The following is a 17,597-nucleotide window of genomic DNA, read 5'->3' as shown; positions in this document are numbered from 1 at the left end:
CTATGGCAATGATTTTGGTTTGGTATCAAATAGATGGTTACAGCTTTGAAATTCAAACTAGCGGTTTCAATGCCTTACAGCTTATTCATAGCTAAGATGTGTCTGGGGACAAAATATCAAAAGGTCCATATTTCCTCCTTAAAAGTTCAGTTGGCTTCTTCAGGAAGTCTCATTAAGAAAGAAATGCTCAGGATTCTCCCACATGTAAAAGACAGCGAGGAACCTACACACATTCTTCTTATCTAGGCTGCATAGAAATTGCCCTGACACCTCATCAAGAGAGCCTTAGACCTTATTAGTCTCTCAGTGGACATTTCTTAACTCATCAAAAACAAACCAATGCAACCAAATTAATGTGGTCTTCAGAGGGAAAGTTCTTGACAGTGTCCACTAAAATGAAGCTAAAATAATCTGCCAAGGCTTTAGGAAAAGGTAAAAAAAAAAAAAAAGTAGTAGCTTTTTAATTCCAATCCAGAAACCATCCTTTCCTTCTACTCTCCTGTCTCCCTAATTTCTAGATACATTAAAACTATCTAAAATAGGCTCTATTTGCATAATGAAATGTTTTCTATTTTTTCTTTATTTTACAAATGAGAAGGTAAAATGTAACTTAAACTTTTAATTAATAGATGACAAATATTCATTCATAGATGGGTCATGATCCACATTTCTTCCTACCTGGGAACAATCTAACAGGCTGTCCTATTCCAAGTTCAGGCAATCATTCAGGGTCATTAATGAACTCTCACTGGAGAGGAATGAGAAAAGCCATTTGGAAATGAGTTATGCTCCAGAGTCGTAAAAGCAAAACAATTAAACACTGAACATCTCACAAGAACTTTCTGGGAGGGGGGTTGTCATTGTTTATTTCGTTTAGCCTAACTTAATGTATTATTACTGTTCACCTTGACAGAGCTTCTGTGTTAGCAATATGTTCTGGATGATCAAAGGTTACAAAGATGTGGCATGGGTCCTACCTGCCACTTCTCCCCTGCTGCACCCAGGTCAGGCATCTCTAACTGATCAAGGCACACAGCAGTAAGGTCGAATACGGCCTAAGAATTCTTCTCAAAACACTTGAGGCAGTCATTATCAACTGACAGAGTTGGTGTGAATTGAAGTCTATTTGCCTTTCCTGATCTAGAAAGAAACTGGTTTTACTCAGAAATAACATAGACTCCCTAGGTTTCACTGATATGTATTTGTAATGTTCTAAGTATAATACTTCCCATGTAATGGTGAACAGGTTTTACAACATGAGGAGTGATATATCAGATTTTAGGACCTGAGATAAAGGCATGTCAACCCAAATGAATCCATGGAGAATTACAAGCCAAGCTTAAGTAGCCTTTAAAAACAAATTAGTATGATCTTGAAAAATCACCAACAGTATAATTTAATGTTCAAAGCAAGCGTCTAGTATTAACAATTTCATGTTGTTCACATATATAAATACATAACATTGAGAAACAGCATCATGGTAGGTGGTTATAGCAGTACATCGACAGGGAACTGCCAGAGAGTCAAGCCAAATGCAGAAGAGGATGTGGAACCAGGGATATCATTGCTGATGTCAGATAGATCTTGGTTGAAAGCAGAGAATACCAGAAAGATGTTTACCTGTGTTTTATTGACTATGCAAAGACATTCGGCTGTGTAGATCATAACAAATTATGGATAAAATTGCAAAGAATGGGAACTCCAAAACACTTAATTGTGCTCATGAGGAACATTTACATAGACTAAGAGGCAGTTGTTCAAATAGAACAAGGGGATACTGATTGGTTTAAAGTCAGGAAAGGTGTGTGCCAGGGTTGTATTCTTTTACCGTACCTATTCAATCTATATGCTGAGCAAATAATATGAGAAGCTGGACTATATGAAGAAGAACAGGGCATCAGGATTGGAGGAAGACTTATTAACAACCTGTGTTATGCAGATGACACAACCTTGCTTGCTGATAGTGAAGAGGACTTGAAACACTTACTGATGAAGATCAAAGACCACAGCCTTCAGTATGGATTACACCTCAACATAAAGAAAACAAAAATTCTCACAACTGGACCAACAAGCAACATCATTATAAACAGAAAAGACTGAAGCTGGCAAGGATTTCATTTTACTTGGATCCACAATAAATGCCCATGGAAGCAGCAGTTGAGGAATCAAACAATGCATTGCATTGGGCAAATCTGCTGCAAAAGACCTTTTTAAAGTGTTGAAAAGCAAAGATGTCACTTTGAGGACTAAGGTATACCTGACCCAAGCCATGGTATTTTTAGCCACCTCATATGCATGTGAAAGCTTGCCAATGAATAAGGAAGTCTGAAGAAGAACTGATGCCTTTGAATTATGGTGTTGGTGAAGAATATTGAATATACCATGGACTGCTAGAAGAACGAACAAATCTGTTTTCAAAAAAGTACAGCCAGGATGCTCCTTAGAAGTGAGAAGGGGAAGACTTCGTCTCACATATTTTGGACATGTTATCAGGAGTAACCAGTCCCGGGAGAAGGACATCATGCTTGCTATAGAGGTTCAATGAAAAAGAGGAAGACCCTCAACAAGATGGACTGATGCAGTGGCTGCAACAGTGGGCTCAAACATAGCAACAATTGTGAAGATGGTGCAGGACCAGGCAGTGTTTCATTCTATCGTGCATGGGGTTGCTATGAGTTGGAACCAATTTAACAGCACCTAACAACAACAGCGGAGTCCTGGTGGCATAGTGGTTAAAAGCTCAGTTGCTAACCAAAAGGTTGGCAGTTCGAATCTACCAGCTGTTTCTTGGAAACCCTATATGGCAGTTCTACTCTGTCCTATAGGGTCGCTATGAGTCAGAATTGAGTTGATGACAATGGGTTTGTTTGTTTGTTTGTTTTAACAACAATGCTATGGTAGGCAGTCTCTAAGATGGCCCCCAAAGATTCCTACCTCCTGGTATTCACATTCTTCTGCAGTTCACTCTCACACTGTATCAGGGTTGGTCTGCGTGACTAATAGTATATGGCAGAAGTGATGGCATATATAGGGAGAAATTACAAAAGACACTGAAGCTATTGTTGTGGAGTCTCTCTTTCTCTGTCTCTCGCTCTGTCTTTCTGTCATCACTCACTCTGGGGGAGGTCAGCTGCCATGTTATGTTGTGACCACTCAAAAGCCTCCTGCCAATGGCCACATGAGTGAGCTTGGAAGTGAACCTTCCAGCCCCACTAAGCCACTCTTTAATTCCCAGCCCTAGCTAACAACTTGCCTACAATCTCATAAGAGACCCTGAGGTAGAAAAATCCAATAAGTCACTCTTGGATTCCTGATCATCTGAAACTGGATATGATAATAAATGTTTGTTGTTTTAAGCTGCAAAACTTGGGAGGAATTTATTACACGGAAATAGGCAAGTATTACAAGCATGGTCATCACTCATAGTGAATCTGAATCTTTCAACTGAAAGATAAAGCAGTACAATGAGAACAATGTGGCAGCTATGTTTAATTTTTAATATTTAAATTTATTTTTACTAACAAATATATTTTTCAAAATTATATAATATACATATGAAGGATACGAACTTTTAAAGTAGAATCATACAAAAAAATCACTATAATCTGTACTAGCATAGAACTTCAAAGGGAAAATAAGGAGTTGGGTGGAAAATGATCACATTAGATAAATTAACTACAGCACCAACAAGATCATCTACATTTTGTTATTAAACTTAAGAATGCTACAATTCTTTAAGGAGAAAATAAGAAAATATTCCTTTGAGTACAATTAGATAGATATAAATAGATACAGTAAGTGAGCAAGCTCTGCTTACCTGCATATATGTATACACACACTGGTATACACACTCAAACAAACACACACACTCACACATACACATAACTCTGTTGGTCCTATAAAACATTGGCTCCAGTAATGCCAATACTTTGGTTAAATTTGTTTACACCAGCTAAAATATTTCTTCTCTTGAGTTAGAAGTTAAAGTAAACAGACTACTACAAAGTATTAATAGATGTGCAATAGACATGTGGATGGATAGGAGTATTCAATGAGGACTATATTCGTCTGGGCATTCTTGGGGTGGCACTGACAGTTACGCTCATTCTATTTGCCTAAGGCTTGGTTTCTATCAGATGTAACAATTCAGTTTCTGGGAAGACAGTGACAGATGTCAATAAATTTCAGAGAAGAGATTATAAGTATACAGACTAGTATCTCTTCCAGTGTTCTGGAAGGTGATTTTAGTCACTGTGTCTTTTAATTAGAGGTGAGAGAGGCAATGACCTGAGTTCCTTATTTGTTATTTATTGCCTCCAAACATCACCCACCTGGTAAATGAGCCACTCCCACCTCAAAAACTAATACTGGCTATCTAGACTCAAAATTTTGGTTGAGGTAGTGGGAAGATGAAGATTAAAAAAGAAAAGAAAATAGCCCAAAGGACTAAAGGATCAAATGAACCAGAGATTCCACCAGCCTGAGACAAAAAAACTAGATGGTGCCCGGCTACCACCAATGACCACCCAGGCAGGGAACAAACAGAGAATCATGGACAGAGCAGGAGAAAAATGTAGAACAGGACTCAAATTCACATAAAAAGACCAGACTTAATGGTTTGACACAGACTGGAGGAGCCCCCAAAACTATGGTCCCTGGGAGCATTGTTAACTCAGAACTGACACCATCAACCAGATACAGGAGACCAAATGGGCAGCTCCCATCCAAAAGTAGGATAAGAAGGCAGGAAAGACAGGAACTGGCTGAAGAACACAGGGAACCTGGGGGGAGGGGGAGTGTGCCATCACATTGTGGGGATTGCAACCAATGCCACAAAACAATATGTGTATAAATTCTTGTATGAAAAATTAACTTGACTGTAAACTTTCACGTAAAAAACTTTCACGTAAGGCACAATTAAAAGAAAAGAAAAAGAAAACAAAACAACTAAACAGTTCTAAGAAGCTTGCTTATGCAGGTGTTACTTATTTGGCAATATCACCTACCACAGCTAAGTACCTTGAAGAAAAAGCAAAAAAACCTATTGCCATTGAGTCGATTCTGACTCATAGCGACCCTATAACCCTTATGACAACATCAGAGAAGGGGAGGGAGCGAAGCGAGCTAACCTTTGTTAAGAGTGCCTACTTTGGGCTGGGCGCTGAGCTAGGCTCTTTATATGCATAAGCTCATTCATTCCGGACAGGAGCCCTATGAAGTGTCAATATTCTTTCGAATTTATACATAAATGAGGAAATCAAAGTCTAGAGAGGTTACGCAAATGTGCACAAGGTCATTCAATCATGCTGTGGAGGCATCAGCATTTGAACCTAAGTTTCTGTGTCCACAGCCCATGTTCTTTTTTTTTTTTTACTGCACTATTTTTTTAAAAATAATTTTTATTGTGCTTTAAGTGAAAGTTCACAAATCAAGTCAGTCTCTCACATATAAGCTTATATACACTTTACTACATACTCCCACTTACTCTCCCCCTAATGAGTCAGCCCGCTCCCTTCTTCCAGTCTCTCCTTTCGTGACCGTTTTGCCAGTTTCCAACCCTGTCTACCCTCCCATCTCCCCTCCAGACAGGAGCTGCCAATACAGTCTCAAGTGTCCACCTGATACAAGTAGCTCACTCTTCATCAACATCTCTCTCCAACCCATTGTCCAGTCCCTTCCATGTCTGATGAGTTGTCTTCGGGAATGGTTCCTGTCCTGGGCCAACAGAAGGTTTGGGGATCATGACCGCTGGGATTCTTCTAGTCTCAGTCAGACCATTAAGTCTGGTCTTTTTATGAGAATTTGGGGTCTGCATCCCACTGTTCTCCTGCTCCCTCAGGAGTTCTCTGCTGTGCTCCCTGTCAGGGCAGTCATTGGTTCTGGCCGGGCACCATCTAGTTCTTCTGGTCTCAAGATGATGTAAGTCTTTGGTTCATGTGGCCCTTTCTCTCTCAGCCTCATAGTTATCGCGTGACCTTGGTGTTCTTCATTCTCCTTTGATCCAGGTGGGTTGACACCAATTGATGCATCTTAGGCCCATGTTCTTTTGCCTACACCGGAACTGTCTTCCTGTGTAACCAAATCTACTTGCACCAGAATTTATGTATTTGACACGCAGAAGAAACCTCAGAGACGCACACTCAGAGACTATTTACACGCAATTCAAATTAGGCTGATGATCTTGCGCTCTGTCTTCTTCGAACAAGAAACTCCAGGGGAAGAGAGTGAGGAAGGGAGAATGGGGATGAGGGGATGGACAGGCATGCTGAGAGCACTAAGAAATGACAGCTGTGTCTCTACTCTCACCTATACAGCTTAATATCCTTCAGCAGAACTCATTGTATTATATACACAGCATGACTGATATTCATGGTTTTGTTTAGCAGCCTCAGTATAAGAAGGCAGGGAAGTATGTAACACTTATCAAGTATGACTTCTATCAAGAATGTTGTTGTTAGGTGCCATTGAGTTGATTCCAACACATAGCAACCCTACAGGATAGAGTAGAACTGTCCCATAGAGTTTCCAAGGAGCAGCTGGTGGATTTGAACTGCTTACCTCTTGGTTAGCAGCTGAGATCTTAACCACTACACCACCTGGGCTCCTCCATCAAGAATAATTAACCTGGTGCTTGAATGGGCTTAAATTCTAATAAAAAAGTTTACTTGTATAGTACCCCATTCCTCCATGATGTTGGGTAAATGAAGCACTGGCATATTGTTAGATTTTCTTACCATTGTTATTTGACCTTTCTAATCTCCAGGAGATATGTACTTATCCCTAGAGCCAAGTTTCTATGCTGCTATTTAAAAATGGATAATGTTTAGAAAACCCAAATATGTTGCCACTGAGTTGATTTTGACTCACAGCGACCCTCTAGGACAGAGTAGAATTGCTCCATAGGGTTTAACCTTTATAGACTCATTGCTCTGAGGTGGAATCGACTCTTTGGCAAAGGGTTTTTTAATCTTTAAGGAAGCAGACTGCCACTCTTTCTCTGCAGAGTGGGTGCTGGGTTCGAACCTTTCAGTTAGCAGCCAAGCACTTAATCACTGCGCCACCAAGGCTCTTATAATGTAAAGATCGCTACCTAAATCAAGATCTGTTTAAAATGTCTTTCTTGACAAACCACATTACAATAAAGGGGTGGAGGTGATGGAGCATGGCTGTGGTTACGTGTGGGACTTTGGAGTCAGACAATCCTGGTATAGATCCTGGTCCCTCAATTTTACTATTGTTTCTCCAACTATAAGGGTGGGACAATGATACCCATCATTGCATTTTGGGAGAAGAGGTTTATTTTATCTCTTTTTCTGCTTTCCTTATGAAAGCTCAGTCAGTATTAAAGTCAAGGAAAAGAACTGATAGGCTTCTAAAACACATCGCATGGGGTATATGCTCTAGGAGCGGAGCAGAGTGTAGCATCTCTTTCTATTCCTTCCATAGGGATTGTAAGCTAGATTTCAGGGCAGGCCCAGGGCTGCCTTTTTTCCCACTTCTCCTTGGATGCTCTTTCTCCCTTGTAGTAACAGCCTGACACTATTGTCCGCATCTGCCTGGTATGGTGGCTTAAGCCAGCAGTGGGACAAAATCAGTCTCTGGTTGGCCATGTCTTGCTCCTTCCTTTTTCTTTGTTGCAAGTGAGAGTACCCCTGAGTATCTTTCTTTTACACTGCATTACTTAGGTTCTGACATTTGGCTGTGGGTTAGGATACACTGACAGGTGGCTAAGCTTAGGGAAAGGAGTTCCCCACAGGGTCCAGATTCATTTATTGACATTTTCCAAAGACCTTTGAACTTAGAACCCCTGTTAATAATGAATGCTAGTTTGTCTTCTTTTGATCATACATTTCTTTGGAGAACTTTTTAGAAAATAAGCATGACTGAGAGCAGGATGTAGCTCACCACTATCATGACACCATACTAGTAAGAGCCCAGCACACATGACTAGCAACATCTACTTTCTACATTGTTGAGAAGATTAAATGATACAAAGCATAGGAAAATACAGCTAGCAGATATAGCTGGTGCTGAATAAATGCTCATTTCCCTTCTCCCACGTCTTTTCCCTTAACTGCAAAGTTAGTGTGAAAACGAGAGAAAGAAAGAAACCTAATGCAAATTTGAACACGATTCTTGATTTTCCTGCCATCCCTACAGAAGAGTGATTCAAATATTCCAGGAATTATACACAGCTAATAAAGCATATTAGAATGCAACTTTCCTTCCAGAAGAGGTATGACTCTGGAAGTGAATAAAATAGCATGGTGTTAAATTAATTTGTGCACGGCATTCCTGGAGCCTCTGCTCAAAAACTTCTTCCTCCTTCACATATCACAAACTATATCTTCTCTTTATTAGTCACTTTCTGCTAGAAACCTCAAAAAAAAAAAAAAATACACCATGAATGCCCTTCAAAAGGTTTTCCCTTAAATCTTTTCGAATATGAAGCTTGTGAATTCTCAGTCTTTTCAATAGTCTTATTATTTGTCATGCTGTTTGTACCATGATGGTTTCTCCATATGGTAAATTAATGACTATTTATTGGGCATCTACTGTGTTCAAAGTTTGTGCTAGATGCTTAACATGTAACAACTCTGTAAGGTAGTTAATAAAGCCCTTATTGTATGATGAGAAAACTAAGGTTAAGAGAGATGTAGGAACCTGTGTAAAGTCACAGAGCTTGAGAACACAAAATCTGAATACTGCTTAGGAAAATACTGGCACATTTGAAAGAACAGCAAGCACATGTTACCTTTTCCTCCTAAAATGCATACCAAGTAAAATTTGCTAAAAGGATATAAGGGAGCCTCTTAGGTTCTTAGGAGTCTGTTGGGATTCCCCTTTGTGCTCTCTGACATGAAAGAAGTTGTCCAGGACATAGTGGAAGGCGGCGGAGCCAAGATGTTTGAATAGACAGATGCTTCCCATGAGCCTGCTTTACAACAAAGACCCAAAAAAGCAAGTGAAATGAGTATATTTATGACAAGCTAGGAGCCCTGAGCATCAAAGGCAAGCTTAGAATATGAACTGAGGGGCAGGGGTAGGAAGAGACAGTTCAGAAGCGGATAGGAGTTACTGGACCTGAATGAATCACAGGGAGCCTTCAGGCACCATTCCTGGGAGCAGTAATGGGGGGCTGGTACTAGCGTTTGGCTGTAGCCAGCCACACAGCCTACTCACTCCTCTGGAACCAGAGGAGAACGGTGCTCTTGGCAAAAGCTAAGTACTTGCGTATATTTTACCACGCCCCCCTCGCCCCTGCTCCCAAGCTGGCTTCAGCGGCTGACTTCCCTGGGCCTGCAATAGGCCCTGTTGAGCACCTAAAGGCATCCTCCTGGCCTTGGAGAAGGAATAAATCTGCAGTTGGGGGAAAAGATAATTTGCGAGCTCCACTAACTGGGGAGCTCAGGAAAGAAGTGACTCCTGTCCAGGCATAAACGGTCTGTGGACTTTGAGTACTTTTCCCCTCTGCATGGACCTGTGTGGGCCTATTTCAGGAGAATGGGCCCTTGTTGGCAGACTCCAACCGTTTCAGCTGTGCTGCGGAGAGGTGGGTGTTTGATGTTTGACATTTCTTTACCTATTAAACAAGGTCCTCACCTACCCCCATCAGGGGCCTAAGAACTGGTAGCTCCACTCAGGTCACCCAGCCACCCGTGACAGGGATCCAAGGATAACTGGTACCTCCCAGTCCTTACAACCAAAAACACTGGATGCCTATGGTCTGTCTGCAGAACCCATCCACCTGTATGCTCTAGGCAACAGGGACACGCTTTCCTCAGAGACATGTGGAGGATGATTCTCAGCCCCCTGCCTTCTTCAGAGTGTGACCCTCTGCTGCAGCCAGATACTGGTATCTACACCAATCACCTCTGCCCCTCTAAGACTGTAGGACAGAGCCTGTACCACACACTTGATGATCAGCTCCCTGGACACCTGAGCTGAATTCATACAAGAAAAGTGAATGGACTCCTAGACTGATATACCTGATAACAGCTCTAGACATCTGGGGACAGGACGTCAGGGCTCCAAAGGCGAAAATAATCAAGTAACTCACTCAAGCAACCCCTTTGGGCATATCAAAACACAATGAAGCAAGAAGCTATGACACCGTAAGCAAACATCAAATAAACTAATACAATAACTTATAGATGGCTCAGAGACAACAGTCAATATCAAGTCACATAAAGAAACAGACCATGATCACCTCAACAAGCTCTCAAAACAAAGAATCCAGGGATCTTCTAGATGGAAGTGCATTCCTGGAATTACCAGAGGCAGAATACAAAAGATTAATATACAGAACACAGTGGAAGTATATCAGATTGCTTTGTCCAGGATAAAACTAACCAGTCCAACAACTAGAAAACGTATTCTTGTTGAGGTTCTCAAAGAAAGGTATCTATTAGTGACAGTCTAGACCAGCAGAAAGGATCTTGGAGTCAGAAGACTTGGGTTCTAGTTCTATCTTGGTAATTTAATGGTTGTTAACTTTTTGGCAAGCATTCAAGGCTCTTATTTTCTTCATTTATGAAATGGGGAAAACGATAAGGTACACATACCTTGAAGGGTTGTTCTGAGAAGTCACTGAATTAAGGTTTGTTCATATACTGTCCCATTTATCTCTTTAGTTATTTACTGCCTATCTTTCCTCACTGTAATATAAATTTCATGACATCAGGGAACTAGCCTGTATATTTCATCATTGTGTCTTCAGGGCAGTCAATGTTTAAGTTTAAATCATAATCCTGTTCCCTTTTTAGATGTTTCCCTGGAAATTATTACTAGATTTTTTTCTCCAAACAATTTCTGATATTAGCATGTAAATCACACAAAATGAAAATGGTGAGCCTTCATTTTTTGTTACTAATTTTTGTAACCTCTATGAGGGTTTCTTGGTTTTGCTGATTATTCTGCAATTTCCAGGTTCTCTCCAGACGTGAAGAAAATTGCTTACATGGTTGAGATGCTTGTACTTACTTGATGAAGTACTTGATTCCATCTGCTGTGTAAGCTTCCTCCCACCCGTAAGGTAGACCTAGAGTGAAAGGGAAACGAAAATACACTTAATAAGATGATGAAAAAAAAACTAATAACTTTAACTCCTGGACACAAACCTTCTATATCTTCATAATTATTTTAGTATATTTCTTGTAGAAAATGGTTTTCTAGAAAGGGGAATTAAGACAATTCAGGAGAAGCTTTCATACTCAGCATCTTCAGAACACAATAAATAAGTCTTGAACAGTTAACAATCTGCTTTAGTTGCAATAACTGGATTATGACTTGTCATTTACATGTGGTGAGCATTTTTGTCAGCAGAATTCAAGCAAAAATTTTTGGTACAAGTGGATGGTTTTCGCCTGGAGGCAGAAGGATGGACAAGATGGCCTCTGCTTGTCTATTCTGGCTCAAAGTTTCCTTAATTGGCTCCCTTTACATTACTTCACTCAGCTCCACAGGGAATTGATGCATGAGTGCTAGATCAGCAGGCGTTTGAAAGTAGCTTTTGGACAACACAAAATTCCTTATGAGTTTGAAAGTTTAGCAAAATGATTTACAATGGATGGTGGTATTTTACTTTGTTAATTAAGAATTTTTTGCACTAAACACAAACAACCGAACGATTTGCTAAGCTTAGCTTCCATTTCTATAATAGGAGTGAGTATAGTCAGTTAACTATAAAGAGATGCAGAATGAAGTTAGCAAGCAATTATTTGGCCATGTTTCTGTAAATGAGAACCTTTTTGTTCTCATCATACCAAGAGAATAGCCTCATGTTGAGGCAGCCACATTCCCTTAAATTCCAATACTGGGTGATACCCCTTTAGAACACAATAGTTTCTACTCCTTTACACCATCCCTAGGAGCCCTGGTGGCATACTCAGTTGTTAACGGAAAGGTCAGCAGTTTGAACCCACCAGCTGCTATGTGGGAGAAAGATATGGTAGCTTGTTTCTGCAAAGATTACAGCCTGGGAAACACTATGGGGCAGTTCTACTCTGTCCTATAGGGTTGCTGTGAGTTGGAATTTGACCTGACAGGCAATGAGTTTGGTTTTGGTTGGTACTCCATCCCTGAGTACTGCTAAGGATCTTAATTGACCTTTTGGATCAGGTCTTTATTACTGGCTTATCATGGCCCCTTTCATGGTGGAAGATACATTAACACACTAAAGAAAAACTCCTTGAAGCAGGTAGTCTACTCTTTAGAAATAACTGAGCTATAAAAACAAACCATAGACTTCCATTCCCCCAAATCTCAGCAAGAGGCATGGCAAAAGTGCAGTAACAGTAACTGTTCAAATGAAATAAAACCTTATTCTCACCATTTCCTTCCTAGAGACTATTCTTCGAGAAGCAGCTCTAGGGATGCTGTTTTCTTAATTAAGGGTGGGAGGGGAAATTTTATTTTATATTTATTTCTAGTCTTTTAACACAAGTTGCATAAAACAATACCCAGGGCAAAAAGTCCATAACTATTTCCTTCCTATATTAACACTGGCTGCCTAAGAGTTTCTTTTCTCTCATAGTGAATAAATATCCCTATTCTAAGTATAATATAAGCACTTCTGTGAACTCGGCATAAGCAAATGACTGGTTTCTTGAAAGCCCCTGAAACGACACTATATAGACATTTCCTCTGGTGTCTGTAGCCAGCTCACGCTCAGCCAGAGAAGACATGATAAATAGCTGCTGTGGCACAGGTTCAAATAGATTTATTTTCTTCCTTCAGACTTTCTATGTCTTTGTTACAGACCATTGCATTCATCACCACACAAGCCCTCACCTGCAGGGAAGAATCTGATGACTGCACATAAGAAGCTTGCTTTCTTGACAAAAATGCTCAGCGATACCAAGAGCTCTGATCAATAAGACAAAGACAGCTAAAAGTTAAGTAGGAAGCTATTTTAATGTGACTGAAGTTTCTGTCTGATGAATGGCTTATTTGTCTGACTAGCACAATTATATCCATATTTCTAATTTCTTGTACCACAGATTTTTTGAATGCAAAGGAGAAAAAAAATGTACAATTTAAGATAGTATCTGTTAATCCACAGGATCATTTGAAAATCAAGATTAAAACTGGATACCACATCCCCTTGTGTTGTCAAAACAGAATTTCTGCTTGGAATATTTTCTTACAATTATGAAACAAGGACTACAACTTCATGACAGACTTATTAAAGGTGCTAATTTATATATACTTAATTCAGAATGGTTATTCAATGACTGTAGCCATAAAAATATCCTTCTGTATTAAATAACATGCATAGCCTACTTTATGATAAATTCTGTTCTGAAATAAGCATTTCTTTCTAAGAAATTAAAGTTTCTTATTTTTCAGTTAATATAATCTGTGAGAAAACAGATTTTGAGACTAAACTGACAGTAATTAGTCTCTCAATGATAGTTCAGTAATAGAAAAAACACAATTACTGTCCAATTATAAACTGAAAACCACAATATATTAATAAACCAAATAGCCTACTTTATACAAAAAGAAACACTTAGCTTCTTTTGATTTTCACAAACTTATATAATTATGATGGATTCAGTTTTCTATTAGTAAAGGTTTTCATTTCTTCACGGTAAGCGATTTGGGCATAATTATAATACGATATATTATCTAAATATTTTCTAATAATCACTATGATTCTAAGGCATTAAAACATATCTACGTTTCCCATATCTTTATACTTGCAAATATATGATTCTATTTTTCCATTTCTTTTCAAATTTGTCTTAAAACTGTTATGACAACTATAACCACCTGAAATTGTTTCTGATTGGAAGTGTTTGCTACGAACCCTCATATAACATTCTTTCCATCAGAGATCATCTGTTTCCAATCAACAATTTCATGGCGATGAGTCTAAAAGCTGTATGGGCGTCTTGCCAGAGTAAGAGTCTTTGTACATATTCAATGCAGAATACTGGATATCATCTACAATTCAACACTTCTAAAACTAAACTATCATATTCCCATACAAAATTGTTTACTTCCAATTCCTCACTCTACTCATGTACCAAGATTCTCTTGGTCATATTTGGTCCTTTTATTCATTCTACATTTATTATGTGTCTAGCATTTTGTTTGGTGCCACTGGAGAAGAGTAACAGGAAACTTGTTCAAATCCAGGTTCTTGCACTGACACAAAGCAGAGTTTGGCTTCCATAGGGAGAGGGGCAGGAAACACACTTCAGCTCTAGATGTTACACTGAGTAGAATTTAGGGTTATTTGTCGGTGACAGAAAAGGAAGGCTGAGAAAGTCTCATCCCTGAAATTCAGGTCCACCAGTACTAGTTGCTGTCGAGTTGATCCTGATTCATGGTGACTCCAGGACTTGACTAAAACAGAGACTGGAATAGGAACACCAATTACCCCTTACACCTTGTGGGCACCTTGAGACCTGCACTGAATAACAAGCAACAACAGTCTACTTCTGGGGGAGGACAAGAGCGTAGATATTAAACATCCACTATGACCAGGAGTGCAGAGCCTGCAGACAGCTGAGGATAAAGCAGGAATATGAGAAAAACTCTCCAGCATTCCAGACCTCCCAGTAAGTACAAGAGAGTGGCAGACCACCACTGGAGGAATTTGTTTGTGGTTCACTCAAGGTAACTACAGAAGCAACAAATGCAAAGTCAGTTCGACTACAAATAAGATGGACTCAAACCCCAACTAAAGGCATGACTAAAAAAAACAAGTCCTTCGAATTCTGGGTTTAAGTATTATTTATCTCAGTCTCTTTAGTTTTTCAATCTCAATGTTTGGCATTCAATAAAAAATTACGAGACACATAGAAGGGAGGAAGATCCATTGCTAAAAGATAAAACTGTCAACAGAACCAGATCCAGAGATGTTAGAGTATAAAATAACCAAACTTAATACCTTAAAGGATGCAGTGGAATCTAGTGAATTATGGTTGTATAACTGCATAGCAATGCTTATCTGCTTATGTATATTATTCACAAGGTAGGCGATTCAGTTTATTGAGGCTTGGAGTTTTGTTAAGTGGTGAGACAGAAGAAGAAAATGCCAAGTAAGTTGAGGGAATTTGTAAAAATGATTGTAATAATGGGCCACAGATTAAGCTGAATGAGAACAGAAGTAAAACCAACAGTGGAGGCTGAAAGATAGAGACAACAGAGGTGTAGACTAATAGGAGATCTTATTGGGAACAGTAAACTGAATAATGGGGTAACTTAAAAAAAGACAGAAAATCTATTGGGAGAGCAGGGTGTTTCTGTTAATGCCAAGGTTCTTGATGGGCATGCAGAATCACAGTAAAGTAGAATAAAAGGGCACTTGCAAAAAAAGAACTGCAAGGTGAAGGTGGTGGATTCACATGAAGGATAGCAGGAGCTTGGGTGGGGAGAAATCTGGAGAATGAGAGTTCTGAGGATTAAATAGAGAAAGACAATACCATCTGCTTCAAACAGGGCTCAAACGGAGCAAAATTTAAAAAACAAAACAAACAGCAAAAAAACACTTGCAAGTGCAAGTATTACAAACATCTGGATACTTTAAACTTTTTGGTATCTGAGTTGGAATTGACCTGACAGCACTCAATAACATCTTGAGAGAGAGAAAGAGTGAGAGAGAGATCTAATAGAGACCTAAACCAAAAACCACCAAGTACATTGCGTTGAGTCGATTCCGACTCATAGCAACCCTATAGGACAGCGTAGAACTACCCCATAGGGTTTCCAAGACTGTGAACTTTATGGAAGCAGACCGCCACACCTTTTTCCCATGGAGTGACTGGTGGGTTCAAACTGTTGACGTTTTGATTAGCAGCTGAGCCTTAACCACTGTGCCATCGGGGCTGCTTAACAGAGATCTAATTCACAATTAATAAAGCTTTACTAAAGAATATAATATCCAGCAACTTAATAAACCTATAACAAAAGAAGAGTTTGAAAAGTAATCAAAAAACTCCCAACAAAGAAAAGCTCTGGCCCTGATGGCTTCACTGGAAAATTCTACCACAACTTTCACAGAAGAGTTAACACCACTACTACTAAAGGTATTTCTGAGCATAGAAAAGGATGGATTACTTTGAAACTCATTCTATGAAGCCAGCATAACCCTAACACCAAAACCATGTAAAAACTCCACAAAAAAAGAAAATTACAGACCAACATCCCTCATGAACTTAGACGCAAAAATCCTCAACAAAATTCTAGCCAATAGAATTCAACAACATATCAAAAAAATAATTCACCACGACCAAGTGGGATTCATACCAGGTATGCATGGATGGTTCAACATTAGAAAAACAGTCAATGTAATCCATCACATAAATAAAACAAAAGACAAGAACCACATGATCTTACCAGTGGATTCAGAAAAGGCATTTGACAAAGTCCAACACCGATTTATGCTAAAAACTCTCACCAAAATAGGAATAAAAAGAAAATTCCTAAACATTATAAAAGGCATTTACACAAAGCCAACAGTCAACATCATTCTAAATGGAGAGAGACTGAAACCATTCCCACTGAGAACAGGAGCCAGACAAGGATGCCCTTTATCACCACTCTTATTCAGCATTGTGCTGGACGTCCTAGACAGAGCTATAAGGCTAGATAAAAAAATAAAGGGCATCCAAATTGGCTAAGAAGAAGTAAAAGTATCTCTGTTTGCAGATGATGTGATCTTATACACAGAAAAACCTAAAGAATCCTTAAGAAAACTACTGAAACTAATAGAAGAGTTCAGAGAGTTTCAGGATACAAGATAAACATATATAAGATTCCTCTACATCAACAAAGAGAGTGACAAAGAGGAAATCACCAAATCAATACCATTTACAATAGCTCATAAGAAGACAAAGTACTTAGGAATAACCAGAGATGTAAAAGACCTATACAAAGAAAACTACAAGACACTACTGCAAGAAACCAAAAGAGAACTACATAAGTGGGAAAACATACCTTGTTCATGGATAGGAAGACTCAACATTGTAAAAATGTCTACTCTGCCCAAAGTGATCTACAGGTAGAATGCAATCCCAATCCAAATACCAGTAACATTTTTTAATGAGATGGAGAAACAAATCACCAACTTCATATGGAAGGGAAAGAGGCCTCGGATAAGTAAAGCATTATTGAAAAGGAAGAACAAAGTGAGAGGCCCCACACTACCTGATTTTAGAACATATTATACCGCCACGGTAGTCAAAACTTCCTGGTACTGGTACAACAACAGATACATAGCCCAATGGAATGGAATTGAGAATCCAGACATAAATCCATCCACATATAAGTGACTGATATTTGACAAAGGCCCAAAGTCTGTTAAATGGGGAAAAGACTGTCTCTTTAACAAAACGATGCTGGCATAACTGGATATCCATCTGCAAAAATATGAAACGAGACCCATACCTCACACCATGCACAAAAACTAACTCAAAATGGATCAAAGACCTAAATATAAAATCTAAAATGATAAATATCATGAAAGAAAAAATAGGGACAATGCTAGGAGCCCTAATACATGGCATAAACAATATACAGAACATTACTAACAATGCAGAAGAGAAACTAGGTAACTGGGAGCTCCTAAAAGTCAAACACCTATG

General features: G+C 39.2%; 1 protein-coding gene across 7 annotated transcripts in view; it reads right to left on the bottom strand.

Moving 5' to 3' along the window:
* The window catches only part of STXBP4 (syntaxin binding protein 4), a 200,433-nt gene that overhangs the window by 37,906 nt on the left and 144,930 nt on the right, over positions 1–17,597 (bottom strand). For all 7 annotated transcript variants that reach the window (XM_064271257.1, XM_023553563.2, XM_003414609.4 and 4 more), the window contains one exon: positions 10,984–11,041. In XM_064271257.1, coding sequence (XP_064127327.1) covers positions 10,984–11,041 — 58 coding nt within the window. The remainder of the gene's footprint in view (positions 1–10,983; positions 11,042–17,597) is intronic.

Source organism: Loxodonta africana, chromosome 18 (assembly GCF_030014295.1).
Source record: "Loxodonta africana isolate mLoxAfr1 chromosome 18, mLoxAfr1.hap2, whole genome shotgun sequence".
In the NCBI taxonomy this organism is placed as follows: domain Eukaryota; kingdom Metazoa; phylum Chordata; class Mammalia; order Proboscidea; family Elephantidae; genus Loxodonta; species Loxodonta africana.
The sequence above is the reverse complement of the archived record's forward strand: the minus strand, read 5'-3'. Positions and strand labels throughout refer to the sequence as shown.